At 35.6% G+C, this 21637-nt stretch overlaps 3 protein-coding genes across 3 annotated transcripts; 2 read left to right on the top strand and 1 right to left on the bottom strand.

The window, feature by feature from the left end:
* The first annotated feature begins 3828 nt into the window (after positions 1-3828).
* On the top strand, positions 3829-6929 carry LOC120001688 (cysteine proteinase RD21A-like). Its single transcript, XM_038850110.1, has 6 exons — positions 3829-3919; positions 3960-4492; positions 5028-5263; positions 5394-5534; positions 5944-6393; positions 6505-6929. Exons 2-6 carry the CDS (start codon positions 4018-4020, stop codon positions 6601-6603), a joined length of 1401 nt encoding a protein of 466 aa, XP_038706038.1. The 5' UTR covers positions 3829-3919; positions 3960-4017; the 3' UTR covers positions 6604-6929.
* Positions 6930-10995: 4066 nt separating this feature from the next.
* Positions 10996-17475, top strand: LOC120002258 (phosphatidylinositol 3,4,5-trisphosphate 3-phosphatase and protein-tyrosine-phosphatase PTEN2A). The gene is made up of 13 exons (XM_038850943.1): positions 10996-11205; positions 11806-12322; positions 12616-12717; positions 12815-12871; positions 13763-13828; positions 14977-15153; positions 15281-15367; positions 15478-15542; positions 15619-15695; positions 16061-16107; positions 16257-16387; positions 16468-16537; positions 16689-17475. Exons 2-13 carry the CDS (start codon positions 11888-11890, stop codon positions 17217-17219), a joined length of 1845 nt encoding a protein of 614 aa, XP_038706871.1. The 5' UTR covers positions 10996-11205; positions 11806-11887; the 3' UTR covers positions 17220-17475.
* A 913-nt stretch (positions 17476-18388) lies between these two features.
* On the bottom strand, positions 18389-20946 carry LOC120002257 (terpene synthase 10-like). The gene is made up of 7 exons (XM_038850941.1): positions 20679-20946; positions 20308-20587; positions 19856-20237; positions 19554-19772; positions 19344-19482; positions 19003-19248; positions 18389-18796 (listed from the first exon to the last, which is right to left on the bottom strand). Exons 1-7 carry the CDS (start codon positions 20901-20903, stop codon positions 18503-18505), a joined length of 1785 nt encoding a protein of 594 aa, XP_038706869.1. The 5' UTR covers positions 20904-20946; the 3' UTR covers positions 18389-18502.
* Between the last annotated feature and the right edge of the window lie 691 nt (positions 20947-21637).

Below are 21637 nucleotides of genomic sequence, written 5' to 3'. Positions count from 1 at the left end.
ATATATCAAAATACTATAATTTGGCCATGAACAACTTAAAGCATAAATCTGGCAACAAAGAAAGAATGTATGACACTGTATTATTATACATGTTGGCGGAAGATAGAGGAGGTCAAGTGAGGAAGGGGGTGTCACTAAAAGAAAATAGTAGGGGTGTTCATTTGGTTTATAAGACCGAGAGAAATAAAATGATCAAGAAAAAAAATAAAAGAAAATAAAACATACATGAAGATGTCTCCCCACTTTCACTTTAACAATAATCAATTTTAATTTAATGTATATAATGTTTGGATATTTATATAATATATATTAATATTTTTAGGTTTTTCGATTATAACCATATTTTTAGGTTTTTCGATTAGTCTCATAAACGTTTGTAATTCATTCATTTAGTTTTTTAATAAAATTCCTTGAGGTTTCCTCAATTGTTCTTGGAGAATTCTAAGATCTTGATTTCGTCGTGAACGAATTCAAGTGTTCTGATTCTGCGTTTGCGTCACAAATTGATTGTGTTGTGACTATGATGGCAAATTGAAAGTGTTGTTTGTTTTCTTGCTAGTTCAACGGGTTAGAGAAAGATTTTAAGAGATCAGGGCCAGGTTGGGTGTTCAAAAACCCTACCCAACCTGGCCCGTTGCCATCCCTATTAGTAAACCACAATCGATAAGTCCATAACTCCATAAGTCTATTAAAGTTATGATCAGTAAAATCGATAAGATTATAAAATTAGTAAGATGGTAAAATCAATAAGACCATATGGTAAGATCGATAGATCTTATCAATTTTGGGATTTTACATTTATTCGAATCGTTTTGGTTACCTAAGATCATACGATCTTACGATTAAAATCAGGATTTTGATAGCGGTTAAATAGTGTAAAATATATTTTGTTTATATTATTAATAGGTAAAAGTTATAATTACCTTAATTTAATATTAAAATAGTAATTTAATATTTAAAGTTTTTTAAGAATTGAGAGTGCAAGTTATTACAGTAGGAGAAGAAGGGGGACTTCTTGGGGTTGTGTTATCCGTACGGTTCTTAGACCAAGCTTTTTCTTTTTATTGGTAATCGGTAATAGAATGGAACAAAGTCGATGGTGATGTAATCATCAAACTGTTTGTACAGTGCTTTGCGCTGACCAAGGATCTAGGGACCCTATGCAATCAATCAGTCAGACCATAGACAGATAGACTTGTGTGCATTTAGCAAAAAAACCTGTGTATTTAGCAATTACCTTTTAAGAAACAAGATGAAGAAGAAGATGACAGTGGTGAACTTGCCCAGTGAAAATAAAGATGACCATTATGAAACTGCTGATGAGAATGATAGTGATGTTGAAGACAATGATGAGGGTATTGATGGTTCGAGTTATTTTGGTACTTAAACTTTGAATGGAAAAGTGTTCATGTTTAGAACTATTGTGACGGATTTGATGAAAATTATTTGAAAAGTAAATTCTGGTAGAATATTTATTTTATTAATTTTATAAAAAAACTATCTTATTTAATTTATTTATTAATGTTATTATTAGTATTAGAAATTATTTACAATTTATTTTGTTATTTATTTGAATCTTTTAGTACAACTTAAATGCATAATACCTCTGTAATTTACATAGCAATTTTAACAGTAAATATGCTATCATTTTTTTTCCAGCATATAAATGTCCACAATATATGTTACTGTCAAAATTGTTTATCAAACAGAGCTTAAATTGATTTTAACTAGTGAAATAAGTCAAATAACTTTAAAGAATGATTAATAATCATTTAAAAAGGGAATAAAATAATGATTTAATTTGTTAACCTGATTTTTTGGGTATTTATCAAACTTCAAACCGATTTTTACAACACTAATTTTAGTATATTTTTAAAATGGATAAATATCACAAAATCCCTTAAATTTATCAAAAAAATGGCAATATAATTCAGCCAAATCAACCCCTCGACTTCAATAAACGATTCACACGTTTATTGAAAACAGTTCTAAAGAGATCTTCAGAAGATATCCTTTCCGAAAATCCATCTCCGCGAGTACAAGTCTCCAAACCAACCTAGATCCACTAAGGTACGAGACCGAAAATACATCTCAACAAAATCTGCAACCCAAGATAAGCGAATGACAAATTCAGAACTCCATGGAAGCTTTTCATGGAAGATTTTTATTTTTTTAAAATGACGTCACATGTCAATGCCATGTGTCTGCCATGTCAAATATCATTAAAATATTTAAAAAATACACATAATCAATTAACAACCACGTCATATTTGTTATAACGGAAAAGTGTTCAAAAGGCTAACGTGAATCGTTTGTTGAAGTGAAGAGCCTGATTTAGCACCAAAAAAACTTGAGAGCTGAATTAAACCCTTTTTGGTAAGTTTAAGGGTTTATGGGATACTTATCCCTTTTTAAAATAAGGTTATAAAGAGGTTGGAGTTGGACAAAAAAAAGTAAGTTTGTGTCATCGAAATTAGCCGAAACTCAAGAGTATTGAGCAAGGACGGCCCTAGGCCTGGGTGAGCTGGGCCATCGCCTAGGACCCCCAAATTTTTAATAGTGTTAGTTATATATAGTAGACCATTTATCTTCCCAGCCCATTTTAAAACCCCATATGTGTTAGTTTATAAAATCCATAAAGAAAGAAAGAAAGAAAATTTGAGAAGAAGGGGCCCAACGAAAAGAAAAATACCAAGCCATTTAAATGTTAACGTTGAAATCCACAAAAAGAAAATAAATTTTAAGGAAAACAAGATCAAAAAGCCTCATTGGCTCTGGCTCATTCACCATTCCCTATTCTTCTCATATCGCGACTCGACTTCCGACTTCGTCTCTACTCTCTATGCAATTCTAATTCTAATTATTTCTAAATCTTTGATTTCGCTAAGCTCTCTCTTACATTGATTTGGTTTTCCGTTTTGGGATTTTGAAACTAGAAGGAGAAGGGGACCTTGAGAGTTGCAGATAATTCAAGATTCTATCTTCGAGTTTTGATTTTTTAGGGTTTTTTGTGTAACATCTTGCTTGAAGAAGTAAAAAAACCTATTGAAATATTAAATTATTTGCAAATGCTTGATGGTGGGTTTCCAAATACATGGATTGCATATAGAATATTGTTAACTATTCTAGTAACGATAGCCTCTGCTGAGAGAAGCTTTTCAAAGTTGAAATTGATAAAATCATATTTTCGGTCCACCATGTTGCAAGAAATGTTAAATGTTAACTATGTTGTCTATTGAGAGTGATTTGAAGAAAAATGTTAATTATACAAACGTAATTAGTGATTTTGAATCTCAAAATACTAGACGAGTTATATTTAAGTAATATTTTTTTTAGAATTAAACTTTTTTAGAGTTCGTCCAGACCCCGTAGACTCAGGTAGGCCATTGGTATGGAGGAATATATCGAAATTTTATATATTAAAGGCAAAAGTAATAACTACTATCTAAAACATGCAAGGCGGGTCATGGCAGCCCAGCCCACTATCTAAAACACAGCTGACTCGGCGTCTGCAGCGGCCCATTTTGGCCCAGATGTTCCTACATCTGCTCTGCGCAGTGCTCACACAGTCACACCCATCAATAAAGCATTAAAGCCTTTGTTTCTCCCATATTTTAGAAAAAAAAAAAAAAAAGAAGTTTCTTTTCTAAAAAGAAAAAGAAAAAGAAAAAAATTGACTACGTTTCACGTGGACGTATATATCTTTTTCCACGTGTCAAATTGTGACTCGACAATCCGTCACATGGCCCGCAGAAAAGTAGTTGTGATTCTGGTCAAAAGTCTCAATTCATTTTCCAAAGTTAGATTCTTACGGGTCCACCACCCTTGCGGCGACTTCGACTTCGTGTTCGTGACAGATACAGACTCCGCTTTCAACGCTATTTCGGTATTCCGTACCAATCCCCTCCTCAATACACCTATATATATATATATATATATATATATATATATATATATATATATATATATATTCACGTATCTATCTCATGTTGCTATTCAATTTCAATTCATACAACCATGGCTTTTCTCAAATCTGTGGCTCTCTTCCTGTTCTTCGTCTTCCTGGGTTTCTCGTCGGCGCTGGATATGTCCATCATTGACTACGATGTAAAGCACGGGATCGGTGTCGCTGGTGGGAGGAACGAGGCCCAGATGAGGAGGATTTACGAGAGTTGGCTTGTCAGACATCGCAAATCCTTCAACGCCTTGGGGGAGAAGGAAAGGCGGTTTCAGGTTTTCAAGGACAATCTCAGGTTCGTCGAGGAGCATAACTCGGTGAACAGGAGTTATAAGGTTGGATTGAATCGGTTTGCCGATCTCACCAACGAGGAGTACCGATCCCTGTTTTTGGGTGCCAAGATGGAGAGGAAGGAAAGGCTGTTGAAGGGTCAGAGCCAGCGATATGCTTTCAGGGCAGGCGAGGACCTGCCGGAATCTGTTGATTGGAGAGCAAAAGGCGCTGTTGCGCCTGTCAAGGATCAAGGACAGTGTGGTGAGTTTTCTCCTCAATCTTTCCCCTTTTTGTTGAATTCTTGTTTTTACTAATTTAGGGTTCTGATTGAGGTTGTTTTGAGATACTTTGTTTGTTTTTTGAATCAATTTACAGACTTTTGACATTGTAATGCTCATTCACTCGTGTGTAGATTATCTATAATCAGGCTAGAGTTGTCACCGATGATGATATGTTTCTCTGTAGACAAGTTGATAAAAAAAACCTTTGGTTGGGATGGTGAAGATGATTGTGCCAAGTCGAAACGTATCGGTCTGGTAGCGGCTGGGTTAGCGGAGCTGGCCCAGCTGTTCTGTGGGCATATTAGGCTGAGGAATTAATGGTTACCAAAATTTTTTTATCGAAGTGTTACAAACATAATCATGTTTTAAAGTATACGTTTTTTTTTTCCACAGTTTTGATCATGAATCAATAGAGCGATGTCTCCCGTATTCTAGTTTTGCCTCATCATGAGTACAGATGAACATGTAATGCTTATCTTCCAACATTTATTTACATTGTTTGTTTTCAAATGCAGGAAGTTGCTGGGCCTTCTCAACTGTTGGCGCGGTAGAGGGTATAAACCAGATTGTTACTAAGGAACTGATTTCTTTGTCGGAGCAGGAGCTGGTGGATTGTGATAGAACATATAACCAGGGATGCAATGGAGGTCTCATGGACTACGCTTTTGACTTTATTATCAAGAATGGCGGTATTGATACTGAAGAAGATTACCCCTACCATGCCTCTGATAGAACATGTGATCCAAATAAGGTACGTGTCCTAGTTTTTCACTCTTTAAATTTTAGGAATGGAAGATTGATTTGTTAGAACTTAGAAGAACATAAGGTTTTTTTTTTATTCGAACTGTTATGATATTCTAAGATGTTTTCTTCTATTTCAGAAAAATGCTAAGGTTGTTACCATTGATGGATTTGAAGATGTCCCAGAAAATGACGAGAGCTCCCTGAAAAAGGCTGTGGCAAACCAACCTGTTAGTGTTGCTATTGAAGCTGGTGGCAGAGCTTTCCAACTCTACCAATCGGTAATTATTCCACAAGCAATCGCCTCTGTAATGTCATAGTAGTTTCCTGCTATTAATAATCTGGATTTAACCATTCTTGTTTTGTAATCACAACCCAATTTTGTGAAGTTTGTTGTAGTGGACTTAATCATACAAAACTACAATATTGCCACAAATTTCTTGGCATACGGGGGCCATTACTGTGGTTCATCAGGTCTTACACAGGCCATTCTATTTGGCAGCACTATCCATCAGCATTCATCACCCTAATGTATCGTTGGGAATTGGGATAGGTTCAAATTAGATTTTTGTTATTGAATATTCAAGTTGTTTCCCAATCGCTTAATGTATTTAGACCTTTCAACAACTTCTTGATGGCTCCTGGAAATTAAGGCAATATGTGGATAAACCTTCTTTTTTATTTTTGCAGGGTGTTTTTACAGGACACTGTGGCACAGATCTAGACCATGGTGTGGTTGCTGTTGGATATGGTACTGAAAACGGTGTGGATTACTGGATTGTGAGGAACTCATGGGGTCCCAATTGGGGAGAGAGCGGCTACATAAAGTTGGAGCGCAATGTCGCTGAGAAAACTGGCAAGTGTGGTATCGCAATGGAGGCCTCGTACCCAACAAAGACAGGTGGGAATCCCCCTAAACCTTCTCCTTCCCCTCCATCTCCTGTGAAGCCCCCCACTGTCTGTGATGAGTACTACTCATGCCCCGAGGGAAGCACATGCTGCTGTTTGTACGAGTATGAAAACTACTGCTTTGGATGGGGATGCTGCCCCCTTGAGTCTGCTACTTGCTGCGATGACCATTACAGCTGTTGCCCGCAGAATTACCCTGTTTGCGACCTTAATGCTGGAACTTGCAGAATGGTAACCAAGATTGCCCTTCTCTAATTATACAAATCAAAGTCCAGGATATTTGTTGTTTGTTCTAATTAACTTTCCCTTTGTTTGGTGGTGATCTCTTGTTTTTGACAACAGAGCAAGACCAACCCATTAGGAGTAAAATTATTGAAGAGAACACCTGCTCTTAAGGCGCGGCCTCATTCAAATATTCTCAAGAGGATTATCGGCTCTTAAAATCACTACAGGGCCGTTTGGAGTCTGGGGAGAAGGAAAAGCCAGCAGGCTTGGAATGGAAAATAATATTTGTTGATACACCACCCCATTGAATACCTTGATGCAGTCTCCCATTGGCGATTATTGTGAATATAACTTTGAATCATTTGTTTAAGCAACATCTATGGATTCTCACCATGATTTTTGTGTGTGTGTGTGTGTGTGTATATATAACATGCCAGCATTTATTTACATCAGATGTGGTTGCTGCTGACATAGATTGAAGTTTTTTTGCAATTGTTATCGTTTATACTTGTTGGGGGGTCTTAAAAGTATTTTTCAAGTCCTGCCACTTAGTAGTTAGTACTATTGTGTAGAGTTCTACGCCTCTATGCTGATTTTCTTCTGCTGACACAGTTTGTGTCCCGAAACTGGAGAATAGAATTGGGATTACCTAGGTTCTAGTGTTCAATTAGTTACCTTACCTTGCCTACAAGGAAAGTGTTAATCAAAAAAAAAAAACATGAGTGTTGTCAACAAGAGGTGATTGGGTTGGCAATGTGTTGGGTTAGGCATATGTGTATCTAATGTTCGATTTCAATGAGAAACATATTTCTCAACGGTATTTCTTAGCCCAGTCAAGCTATCTTTCTAGTAGTGAAATTTTCATTGTACTTATTATAGTAAAGTGACCCAACTTCTCAAAAATATTCATTTCTCCAATTATTTTTAATTTTGTTGATTAATTTTTTTTTTTAGATTATGTTATAGACAAATAAATATTTTTTTTACAACATCATATTAACATATAATGAAGCAAATATTAAAAAATAAATAAATAGCTTTATCTTTTTTTAATGCGAATTAATGATTTATCTTGCTAAACTTAACACACATCAATACAGATTTTACCCTAATGGTGCGTTTGGTAGAAGGGTAATAGGGTGTAATGGTTACAAGAGTAATTAAATTTTAAGTTTACTTGTGTTTGTTATGTCAGTATAATTTTTACTCCTATAATAAATTTTAGTAATTGAGCTTATTTTTTATACATAAAATTTACTGGTGGGTGGGAGACCTGGGTAATAAAAAGTAATAGGAAGTTTTACTTTAACCTATTACCCCCTTAATTAAATCCCCAAAAAACTCCTCACACATGGTAATTGAAAATAAGCTCTAACGAGGAGAATTTCGCACTAGAAACTTATATATATATATAATATGTGTCTGCCTGTGTGTGTATATATATATATACATATATGCATACGTATCTATATTTTATCAAAATGTCTGCCTGTGTGTGTATATATATATATGCATATGTATCTATATTTTTTAAATTTTGATACATGATAGTCGTAAAAATAAAAAATAAAAAAAAACATGATCATACTTTTTTCTAGTTTGGTTCATTACAATAATAACAAAGAAGGGTAATGATATTACACTAGTAATGTATAGCCGTAACAAACAAGAGTAACGAATGCTTTGGTAAATTTTACCCTTCTTTACCAAACAATGGTAACAATTATTCTCCATAATTATTATTACCCTTGTAACATTTATATGGGTAATAAATTATATCCCCAAATTCTTACTCCCATATCAAACACACCCTAAAAATAAAATGTATTATAAATCATAATCTTTTTTACGTCAAGAAATAAAGTTCGGCACAAACTAGATAAAAGAAAAAATAGAGAAATAAAATTGTATGCGATAAATTGTGACCAATAAGAGAGGTGTCCAACATTGACGGAAATCCTAAAGTTTTAATAAACATTGAAGAAGTGTAATTCAAAAAGAATTATTCGTGATTGGGACAAAAGTGTAGGGTACTGTGGAAGGAGGTGTCTGTAAGTTGTTTATTTCAAGAATAAATTGAATCCAACCCGCTGCACATTAATAGCAAATCAAAATAATAAAATAAATTTAGTAAGTTTTTTTTTCAGAGAGTCTTATCTTTGAAAAATGTTTGATCTCAGAATTTCTTAAACTCATTTTAATCATTGTCATTGTCCACAGGAAGTGTTGGATGTTTAGAGAGTCGTACACCTGTGTTCATAATCAATGAATATCTCATGTGCCACATCGATTAAAAGTTCAAATATGATACAATTGTTGGGCTCTATAACATTATTGTTTATCTGTATGATATAAAATTAGTAAGTTATTTACTTTTGATACAGGGGTAATGGGGTGTAATGGTTATAAGGGTAATTAAATTTTAAGTTTCCTTGTGTTTGTTATGTCAATATAACTTTTACTCCTGTAATAAATTTTAGTAAGTGAGCTTATTTTTTATACATAAAGTTTACTAGTGGGGGACCTGGGTAATAAAAAGTAATAGGAATTTTTACTCCAACCTATTACCCCTTTAAATAAAAAATTCTAAAAGCCCATAATTATATATACACATATATATTATATATGTATATATATATATACATATACCATATACAGACAGTGCATGCATTGTCTGTGTATGTGTGTGTATTATATATATATATATATATATATGCAGACAGTGAATGCACTGTCCGTGTATGTGTGTATTATATATAAAAATAAATATTATATTATATATATATACATATTATATATTATATATACATACATATATAAATACATACATATATTATATATACATACATACATGTATATACATATACACATATAGTGCATGCACTGTCTGTGTGTGTATTATATATATATATATAAATAATGTCGACTTGGGTCGGGCTCGGGTCGGGCCAAAATTCGCCCTAGGTGTCGGGCTTCGGATCGGGCCCGACCCAAAAAATGGAGCCCATGCATGCCCAAGGGGTCGAGCGGGGCAGCCCAGGCCCGGTCTACTTTTAGGCAGGGCCGGGCTCGGACCCGTGGGCCAAATGATGACCCCTACTCTTGTGTTACGTCTTTGTCATGGATTTGAATGTTATCAAATTATTTTGTTGAAATTGTTAACGATTGTTGTTATATATATATGTTTGGGTGTGTGTGTATATATATGCATATGTATCTATATTTTTAAAATTTTAGTACATGATAGTCGTAACAATAAAAAAATAACATAATCTCACTTTTTTCTAGTTTGATTCATTACAATAATAACAAACAAGGGTAATGATATTACACCAGTAATGTATAGTCCTAACAAACAAGAGTAATGAATACTTGGATAAATTTTACCCTTCTTTACCAAACAAGGGTAACACTTATTCTTCATAATTATTATTACCCTTATAACATTTTACATCAGTAACAAATTATACCCCTAAATTCTTACCCCCATACCAAATACACCCTTAGTGTAAATTAGTAAGTCGATGAAGAAAAATAAAGACATAATTGGGACGGAAAAATGCTTATTCGCCCAATTTTTTTTAATCCCTATTCTAATGTCTAACCTCCATCCATTTGTGATATTGGATGTTTAAGGGTTCTACATATATGTTTATAATCAATTTGTTTCCACATGCCATATGGATCAGGGTAAAATGAGGAATAATTTGGGGATTTGTAGCAGTGGTCTAACGAAAGTCATGGCCTAATCGGCCCAAATCTAATGGTCAGTGTTGGTTTTAATAATCTAACGGCTTTAAAGGAGGTGGGATGGGGATGAGACTGAACATGAGTTTTAATAATCTAACTGTTAGAAAGGGGTGGGACGGGACGGGACGAAAGATGGGTGGGAATTGAAAGAACAATGTTAGGGACCCCAAAACATAATTTTTAAAAGTTTCCTAAATCTATATGATATTAAAATAGTCATTGATTAAAAACAAATATATATGACTCACTTCACATCCAATACTCCATATTAAATGGAGGTATTTTGAGATCACTTTTTAAACTACTTGTTTGGCACAACAAAAGCGGAAGCGGATCTGCTAGAGTTTTATAAGCTCTCACTGAGAGTTTATACTTTATACAACATTTCAATTATACATTATTTATCTTTTTTTTCAAAATATTGTATGTGGGTCCCACATAATGATTACATTTTTATTATTTTTTTAATAAAGGTCGAGCCCACATGTGTTACAATATTATTTTTCATTAATATTTACAACATTGTTTTTTATTTTAAACATTTTTAACTTAACACATTATCTTAATTAATTTTAAATAAGTAATTATTATAATATTTAAATTTTATACTTAACATTAATTTTATTAGTAAATTTTATTTAATAGCAAAATTTGATATAAAAATTATAAAATCTAAAGTGATAATACTTTAATTCAACCGTATTTCTGCTAACATCAATTTTTAATTTATCAAAACACTTCACAGCATATTCTATAACTTTAAACTTAACATATTTCACACAAACGCACCCCTTCTCATGGATTATGCGGACTGAAAACGGTCCCCCCAAATAATATCCTATCAGGATTTTAAGATTAAAATCAGTAATCAGACGATCACCGCTGCCCCTGAATCAAAGGATCGTGACAAAGTTGACTGACACATCACACCTCCATCCATAACTGCTGCCTACGACAATCCCCAAACTCTTGCCCTTTCCTTCTCTGTGTGCCAGCCCTAATTCAGTTTCACTTCCCTCCCACCATAATCAGAGCTGCGATTGAAGAAACATAGCTTTCTAATTTGAGGTATGATGCCGACCGTAGATCTGGAATTCCTCCATTCCTTGTTTTATAGTTGGATCTCTGCTTCCTTTTCTTAGATCGTATTTTATTCGAATCTATTGTGTGGCGTTTTTCGTCCTGCGGGCAAGTCTATTTGTTCGAATTTGTTTCTGTGTTTGCGTTTATTAGGTTATCAATTTGTTTGGATTTGTAAGTGCGGAGACGTTATTGTCTCGGTGCGTGATTGGTTTCCGTAGAGAATTTTCATTCCCTTTGTTTTCAGGGAAAGTAGCAACTGTATTGTGTATAGATTTTGTGCTACACTTAAATTACAGGAAGATCAATTAAAATTAGTCTGCAATATGGTTATTGCGAACAGAAATTAGAGGGATACATGCTGATTGTTGCTCATGCAGCTTTGTCTTCTACTACTATATTGGTATATAGAACAGAAATTAGAGGGAAGAGGAAAATTAGGGGATGTGATGGAGAGTTCTTTTTAAAAGTATAAATTGTCATGCATTTACTTTTCTACCAAAGTTATGCTTGCCTTCAACGGGCTTTATGGCACACCCTGTCTGTCTCTGAGGTAGTATAACATTGCTTATTCATTGTTACTGGCAGTCCACCAAGGTGATTGATATATGCTGGATTTTTGAACACTGTTTTTCAATCACAATCCTGTTGGGACACTTAGGGTCGAGGGATGGATTCGAAATCAGCTGATTCAACTACTTCACCTACTGTTAAAGTTCTGGATGAACAACCCCCTGCTGCTGAAGATTCCAGACCAGATAGCTCTACACGTGATTCACCATCTAAGCTATCTGGTTCTGGTTTAACATCGTGGGCTAAGAACTTGAAAATTCCCCACTCATTTACTTCCATGCAAGATGATTCACCCACTGGAAATTCTGCTAAGTCAAGCTTCACACGTTTTACTAGTGGCTTAGGATTGCGCTTGTCTCCAAAATCACCCCCAGCAACTGTGGATGATGTTGCTGAAGGCAGTTCAACAGCCGCACAACCTGGTTTTATTGGAACAATTACGAAAGGGTTAGTTGATTCATCTAAGAATGCAGTAAATGCCGTAAAGGTGAAGGCTCGGCATGTTGTATCTCAAAATAAACGACGATACCAGGTGGGATTTTGCTTCAACGTTTTCCTTTGAATTTTGTTTGTAATACGATAACAGTGTTGTTTTTAGGAGTTCTTTACCATGTTCAGCCTTCATTCCTTCTTGATGGCTTTATCTAGTATAAATTGATGCTCATTACTTTTCACTTCCATGGTTAAAATGGATTTTTTTTTTTTATGCTTGCAGTCTACCTGTTTTCTTGTTTTTACGCCAGTTTACAATGAAAGAAAACAATATGCCGTGATGTTATTTTTTGGCTGATATGCTTTAAATATAACTTTAGACCTTATATTCAGGAGGATGGGTTTGATCTGGACATGACATATATCACAGAGAATGTAATTGCTATGGGCTTCCCTGCTGGAGATATGAGTTCTGGGTTTTTTGGATATGTAGAGGTGAACAAATTAATCTGCAGTGTGAAGTTTTCTTTGTTTGTAACTTCAGTTTAACTGCTTATAACACCTAACAGAAAATCCTCTACACATTTTGCAGGGGTTTTACCGAAATCACATGGAAGAAGTAATTAAGTTCTTTGAAACTCATCACAAGGTAGTAGGAGCTCTATTGATATATATTCATATTTTAGTCAGTTTATGCACCCATTTTATGCGTTGAATGTTGTATTGTACATGGTGACCCAAAAGCAATAAATCAGTTATAAATTTGGATTAGCATTTAGTAGCCTTTGATGCTGTGTTTGCTGAAAGCTTCTAATTGCAGTTTGTATGAGTAAGCTGCTTTATATTAATGCGTCTCATGCCTATTGAGGCCTTCTGAAAGCAGTGCCCTGTGGATAAACTCTTGAATATCCGAGTTATGTTTGGTCACCTGCAGCATAAATGCTTTCTTTTTTTGAACTGTTCAACTTTTATTCTTCCCTTATCTTCTTCGGGATGGGGGTTTTCCATTCCTTGCCATTGGCACAGGGTGTTGAGGAGGCAACTATTGAACACATGGTGCTTCTTTTACATCATCACTTCATCCACACAATGGACAGGGGTGTAGAAGGCAGGACAGCTTGATATCTTGAGGCTTCATTCGTATGCATATTGATGTTTTTTCGGCCATCCTTTTCTTGTATGTTGCATGCTCTAGGGATTAGTTTGTGTCTGAATCAAGAAATTAGCTTTTCAGGTTCTTATGTTTGTCTGCAAGGATATTGATTTTGTCATTTTCTCTATCTTGATTATAGTTGTTATAAAGTGCAGCAAGTCGAACACAAAAGTGACTCTGTCCCACCTCTATCTGAATTGTTTATTTTTCCTTTTCTTTGCGCAAATTGTTTACTCTATCATACTATCGTTAGCTATTGCTTTGTTTATCCTGAGACTACTTACATTTATCTCATATTAAATTCTGTTGGTTTTTGAAGATTTTGAGCCTTTTCTTACTGCTATGTCTTGCATGAATTTGCCTTATTGTGGGATTCATTATGTGCAGGGGAAGTACAAAGTATACAATCTTTGCTCTGAAAGGCTGTATGATGCATCATTATTTGAGGGGAAGGTGTGTATTGAATTGTTATTTAATTTACTGAAGGGAAAAGAGAAAAAAAAAATATAGAGCAATTTTTATTTCCATTTATGTGCATCATCTGGTTTAAAGATCTGAATTGTGATAGACTTGAGTCATAAGTGACCTTTCTATTGATTATTTCAGACAATGGATGTTCATGAACTCTGCGGGGTGACAAATAATATATCTTTCCCCGGCAGTGTTCCAAAACAATTTTGGCTTTTTATCTGTTTTGACATAATAAAGCAAATTGATATAAAAATTCACCATGGTTTAGGACCTTTGACATCATTTTCTCACTTGTTTTAGAGGATACAGTTTTTGTCTTTCTTGTCTCATTAATTTTTGCACGTGGAAATATTAAACACAGCCGCCATTTTGATAGAGCTGACACGCCTGAATTTGTAAGAGTTACAAATTTTTGGCGGCCTCTTGAATGCTAAAATGAAGCATAACAACTTTTGATAATTACAGTTCAGATGGTAGTAAATGCGTATGCAGAGAGAGAGAGAATCTCGACGAAGAGTCATCATCATTATCAAAGCCTTTTTCTCAATGAAGGGAAATAAATAAAAATGAGAAAAAGTTGCTGCGGTCCGAGGAAGAGTGATAATGATAGTGACAGCAGTGGTTATCTGAGCTGCCTGTTGATGGTAGGCTTTGAATTAACACATTAAGGTAGGTCAAAGGGTTTGGTTTTGGAGGACTGCTGAAGCAGCTCCTCTTTACTCTTGTGGATAAAGCTGCAATTAAATAATGTTTATCCCTGCACTGGTTCTTAATTCAAGAGATTTGTTCTGATGATACCACTGAGTCACTGACATCATGAAAACTTAGTGAGCGAAATAATGCCATTCTCCACGCAATGGAAAATGTGTGCGAGTTACTCTCTTTTGAAAAATTCTAATTCAATTTTGATTTGGATAACTATATAATGACTTCCTTTCCTATTCTTTTGCTGAGAGAGGAGAGAGAGAGAGAGAGAGAGAGAGAGAGTTCTCAGATTCTGTCTGAAACTCGTGAGAGTTAGAAGGCATTTATTAGCATGTTTGTGTGAATTATATGCAGTGTTCCAATTTCCTTTAATTCTCATAAGCAGCCAGATCATCAGATACTTGAACTTTTGTTTTCCTCTTCAGGTGGCCAGCTTCCCATTTGATGACCATAATTGCCCCCCAATTCAACTTATAATATCCTTCTGTCAAAGTGCTTATTCTTGGTTGAAGGAGGATATTGAGAATGTTGTGGTGGTGCACTGTAAGGCTGGAATGGCAAGGACAGGCTTGATGATCTCTAGTCTTCTTCTTTATTTGAAGGTGGGGTAACTGCCATGTGTTTCACAATCACTGGGGCATTTCAGTGAGTTTGGTGGAAGTCATTACTTTACACATTTTTTATTAACTGCTCCCTTGGAGTATAAACTTACAAGCATTTTCTCTGCAGTTCTTCCCTACTGCGGAAGAGTCGATGGATTACTACAACCAGAAAAGATGTATTGACGGAAAGGGGCTCGTTCTGCCCAGTCAGATTGTTAGTCAACTATTGCTATTCGATATCTTTGAAAAGACTATATTGAGTTTTCTAGCTCTTGATTCTTTTCGTTAAGTCTGACTAGTATATATTTGTTTTTGTTCTTCTAGAGGTATGTGAAATATTTTGAACGTACCTTAACATACTTCAATGGTGAAGTCCAGTCCGGCCGCAGGTATGATTCTGGCATGTGCTTTTAATGGAATAGCTATATTTTCATGTACGTGCTAGTGACACTGCAATCACTACAGGTGCATGCTTAGGGGATTTCGGCTTCACAGGTGTCCTTATTGGATCAGGCCCTCAATCACTGTCAGTAACCACTATGGTCTGTAAGAATATCCTATTAGATATTTGCCTATTTTTGCTAAACTGCTAATTGGCAGCATGTGCTTCAAGTAATTTTTTTATGAGGAGTCTACTTGTTTCTTTTTTGTATCTTCAGGCCTTTCATGAGTTGTGACCTGTAGTTCTCGAGTCACTTTATGAATTAATTGATTCCAGTTCCACTCATATATTGACACTAATAATGTGATGACATATGCCAATTGTGAAGTGGGGTTGCAATCTTAGTACTAAGATGTGTCCAAGAGGCAAGGCAAAAGAATCGAAGGGAAAGATTGAAAAATAAAACAAAATTTGACTCACCAATACCAGTCAAAGCCTAAGATTTTTTGCTACCTTTCTGTGCAGGTGTTCTTTTCTCTACAAAAAAGCATCCCCGAACCAAGGATCTGTCGGTAGGTCTGTTTGATTATTTAGTGACATCTAGCTGGAAATTTTATAGAATGATTGCACCAAGAAGTTAATCTGACATTTCTCGAAATCTGAGGCATCATTATGAAATTGGAAAACATAGTTTTTTTATTGATGTATAACCCTTTTGCAGCCAGAAGAATACTGGTTTAGTGCACCAAAGAAAGGGGTCATGGTTTTTGCTCTTCCGGGGGAGCCCGGTCTGGCAGAGGTTGCTGGAGACTTTAAAGTCCAATTTCACGATCGCCAAGGAGACTTTTACTTGTTAGTGATCTAGCCTCCCTCCCATGAATTATTATCTTTTGATTGTAAGCCTGTCACTTATTGTTTCTCTGGATTTTCAGCTGGCTAAACACGACAATGATGGAAAATAGAAAAGTTTTGAATACAAGTGATCTTGATGCGTTTGACAAGGTAACATATGTTGAATATAACGATTTAATGGCAACACTTATGTGGACGGTCAGCCCAGGAATGTTAGACGACCTTTGTTTGAATGTTTTTCTTTAGGACAAGTGGTCTCTTCCGTTCTATGGCTTTTATTCTTGAGATATTTTTTTTGCAGAGAAAACTGCCTTCCCCAGGATTCCAGGTTGAGGTTGTGCTAGTAGATTACATTGATTCTGTTCCAACGGGGCCAACTGCTCAAACAATCCCCAACAAGTCAGATGAAAGCTCTGTCACAAGTCACTCCCCTCTTGCTGGTGGTTCAGATGCTCCAGACCAGAGTAAAGACTCAGGAACCCGTGATAAAGATGATGTTTTTTCAGATAGTGAAGCAGAGGAAGGTGGTTCTTCAAAAAGTAGTAAAGCCCACACAGCTTCTGCAGGAGGTGGTGTTTCCACAACCAATCCCGGATCTGATACTAAATCCAACTCAGATCAAATTGCAGGTTTAACACATGCAACTGGCCAAGTTTCTCTCGGAGATACTGGCTCCAAACAGACGCATTCCGCTAGTGACCTGAAAAGCAACAGTGTCAGTGGAGCGGCCTCCAGCGTTGAGGCACCCAACTCAGCAAGTGAATTCAAGGCAATGGCTGCTGATGCCTCTGTCTTTACATTTGGAGATGATGAAGAATATGAAAGTGATTGAACCGGGCAGGTGCATTAATGAATTCTGTCAATGAAACTCTGTACATAAATTAGCTTCAACTTTCAATATGCATTGCTCGGTTATCGTTAAAATCCATTCATTTCATTTGTAATGTTAAAAAGTCAAGTTTGGTGGTTTTGTTAAGAGACAAATGCAAGTTGGAGTTGGGAGAATAATTAATGTCATGAAATTGTGATAAAGTATTGTGTAAAAGTCGAACAATTTAAATTATGTACTTTTATTTTATGATTTTGTATGTCGTGTTGTGTGCCATTCTCTTCTTCTGTCTACTTCATTTTCTTTGATACAAAATCTATTGCTTAATTGATCAATCTTTTCTCAACTTATATGTGCAATCTTGTGTTTAATTATTGCAGTGTTTTAGGTGAGATCCTGTTGATTGTTGCACTTTTACCGGACATTTGGTTGTTAATCCAATGAGGCAAGCTTGAGGTGAGTGTGAAATGAACATTATATGTTTGGTATGAAATGAAGAGTAAGCATGAGTGGTTAGACTTTTGGATATGTAAAATGGTCAATCATACCCCGATCTGCGCTTCTGTTCAATTTGGATGTGAAAAAAGAAGTCATTTCCTGGTGGTGGACAATGGATTACTAGGTAATTTATGGGTTTGAAAGAAAATTGAAAAAGAACAATTTCAATTGCAGAAAAGTAATTCTATATACACCCTATATTTTGCTTCCCACGCCCTATACACGGCTATCGTCAAGTGTCAACTGTTAGAGAAGAATCAAAACGGTGTATTTTGCAGAACATTGACAAATTCAAAAATTCAAGAGGTGTTTCTTTGGGGTTCGATCCTCCTCGTCGTTATTTGGGAGATGGACGAACAAGAGGGGAATTCTCCTCTTGCTTCAGCACCTTCTCTGGCGAACTGATCCAAAAATCACCAAACCAAAATCAAAATTCCAATTGAAGAATCATTGTTGCTTTCTTTTTTGTTTTTGCTTTTTTGAAAGCCATGTCATCTTTTACAATTAATTTTATTTTTTTGTCAAATGAATACCATGTTATATAGCCATGCTTGCATTTTGTCTTTTAATAGGCCATGGTAGATAATTTTTACCAAATCAACATTTTTTTTAACGGTTTGACAGGAGGGCTAACATGTATTATTTTGATAAGTGCAGGGGCTTGTTTGATCTAATAATGCAAAGTAGAGGGGATAAGTCCATACTTACCCTTATTTTAAAATATATATTGTAGTCCAAATCATAGAGCGGTAATTAGAACAATTATGAGAAATCCAAACGTATTTTTCTTAAGGGATGGGTGTGACAAACAATGACTCCATGCGTGCCTGGACCTTGTGATCTTGACTGGCATGACCATCACCATATAAATACATGGCCTGGGCAGTTCTTGCGATGTTGAGCGCGATTTCCTTAAAAATTGGAGGCCAAGGAGAATCTGCATTAAGGTGTTCTTCATTGATCTTCTTCCATGTTTCGCTAATCAAATAGTGTATGTGCTCTCTTGCTTCTTCTTCCGAACCTCCTGTTTCGTTCATGTAACATTGGATTGATTTCGGGTTATCACCTCTCTTTATTTCATCCTGAAAATCATGTCCATGGCATAATATGAGATTTGGATGGCCCAAATAAACAAAGATTAGGCCCATATAGAGGAAGAGTCTCCCAAGTGTTCGATCATATGCCTGAATGAAATCACTAAAGCTTTCTTGTTGAACTGATTCACCACGATCTGCTGGAAAATCCAGCATATTCAATAACTTAAAAGTAGATCAATTAGATTCCATACCGAAGAAGTTCCGAGATCGTCTGCCAATCGGACAATCATCGATGGATGACGGATAATATCTGGATATTCTGGCAAACTTTCCAGGACCTCTTTGGATAGTGGACTTGACACCAAATAAGCATGGATAAGTATCGCTGGTGCTGTTATTGAAACCCATCCATTTTCCAGGTATTCTTCTAGAGTTGGCTTGTATCCGCTATAAAACCACTTCGCTTCTAATATGTAAGTTCTGCTTAAATCTCCCCACTGAAGCATCAAAAAATACGTACATATATGTATTCAAATACAATTGGGATGGTGAATTGTACATGAAGAAAACAAAGTAGGCAGGCAGTTCTAACCACTCTCTTTATGCAAGGAATGATGTTATGTCCTTGTTCCTTAAGAGCAGTAAAAGCAATCTGGTTCATGGCATTGTAGACAGCGAAAAATGTCATCTTCATGTACTCTGGAAGCTGCTCAATTGCATCGATATCCCATCTGTTTAATGGTAATAGTTAGACAAATCGCTCGATTTCTAACATTTGAATCGAATTCATACAGACACTAACCTCTGCAAAACATCAGTAAAAAGCTCAAGCTCGTCCAAGGTACCGTAGATGTCATAAACATCATCAACTGTTGTTAGTAGTTGATGGACCTTAGTGTTCATTCTCCTCATGTACCCAAATTGAGGCTCAAATCCTAATCCAACTGCCCATAGAAAATTCTCCATCAACCTGTCTCTTGTAAAGCACAGTTTTTCCGGTAGCCCCGACGACGCCCACCAGCTTTATGATCAACAAACAAATTGTAAGGAAGAAGAAGATTAAACCATGTAAGCTTTATATAATAACTTTATAGTTATGCATACCTTGAATCATATTGAAGGTCTGCCTGGTGCATAGCTTGAACCATATTGAAATCCAGTTTAGCAAACTCAAGTAGAGTTGGATTCATGCCTTGTATTCTCTCATAAACATCAATAAACCACCTTGCTTCAATTCTTAATAATCTCCAATGCAATGGAAGCTCCAAGGCATGCCTCACTAGCTCTAGAAAAACTCGATCTTGATCTCGGTTTTCCTCGACGCAACGATTTAGATGAACTGATGTGAACTTCCTTGCATCCTCCAATATATTCTCACCTCCTACCATCAGAAATGTAGCTTCATACAGATGTAGCATTCCTTCGATGTCATCAGAAATACATGCCTTGAAGTTCCCTTTCTCATCTTGGAAGCTAGAGAAGACATCTGCAACACCAAGATTAGCTCGGATTCATAATCAAAGATCGTATATTTGGGAGTTTTAATTAGTTATTACCTTGACTGATTTTGTAACCATGTTGTCTGAGAATTCGGAATTCGAGAGCTGTAGCATATAAATCCAAGCCCCTGCTGTTCTTCCATGTATTATCAGTACAAGTTGTGTCATATAAGCTCTTTATCATCCTCTGTATTTCTTCCTTGAAATGGTAAGACAATCCGAGTCTCTGCAACGTATCGATTAGCTCGAGTTGCTTTACACGATCCACAGCACTGTCCAGCATCATCTTTACCTTAATCTTCATTTTGTTAACTTGTTCGACATATGGTTCTCCTCCCTACACAAATCAAACACTTTATACCAAGAAATATTGCTACTAATTAAGGCACATATATAAAACACTGATTGAGAGTTGAGACAAGTTATACCTTATAGTCACTTTTCAATGACTGAATGTAACTGTCATCCCAAATCGATGGTTGGAAGTTCGCGGATCGCCTGATTATGGCTTCAGTGTCTGCAATCGTACATTTGATTGGACAAGGAACAAAGCTTTTGCGTGATGGCATTAACGAAATGTGATTTCTGGGTTGGTTTAGGCCAGAGAACGTGCATATAGATAGTGAAGGTGCAGAGAGATGATTAAGAGCCATTACTGGTATAAGATTGCTGTATCAACTTCTTTTGTGATATATTTAAGCGATTATATTCATCTATATATATATATACACGCACACATTCTGCTACTGCTGCTGATTTACCTTTTCTCGGCTGCTATTCCAACAGTAGATTTCATTAGCAAATGATTGAAACATGGTCTTTAAGATGGCTTATTTTTTCTATATAATCACAATGTGCAATATTTTATATATATATATATATATATATATATATATATATATATATATATATATATATATATATATGTATCACTAAAACTTGCGCGGTAGTGGTAACAGTAGAGCATGTACAAGTTGTTTAAGACCCTTTTCACATGATTAAAATTCAGCAACAGCAGAACCATTATATAATATATTTTTACAGATATATAAAAGCACTCACTATATAATAATATTTTGTATGGTATACCTGCTTGAGCTTGATTAGCCCTCTATATAATAAGATATATCCTCTCTATAAAATAAGATATATGCACTATCAAGCATCAACCTTGTCTACTTTTTTTTCAACTTTTTCTTGGGTCTAATGACAATAGTTACACAAAAGCAATAATTGCATAAAAACAACAATAGTCAAACACCCCTTGATTGGCTATGCTGTTTGTGGTACAAAATCATGAAAACAACTGCTCGAAACCCGGTCTTATTAAAAACTTATTGGGTGGAGTTTGGCTTGGACCGATAAGAAAGCTTTTGGGTTTGCTCGA

This window comes from Tripterygium wilfordii, chromosome 7 (assembly GCF_013401445.1).
Source record: "Tripterygium wilfordii isolate XIE 37 chromosome 7, ASM1340144v1, whole genome shotgun sequence".
NCBI classification, from domain to species: Eukaryota; Viridiplantae; Streptophyta; class Magnoliopsida; order Celastrales; family Celastraceae; genus Tripterygium; species Tripterygium wilfordii.
Note: the sequence above shows the minus strand (reverse complement) of the source record. Positions and strands in the feature narration are given on the sequence as shown.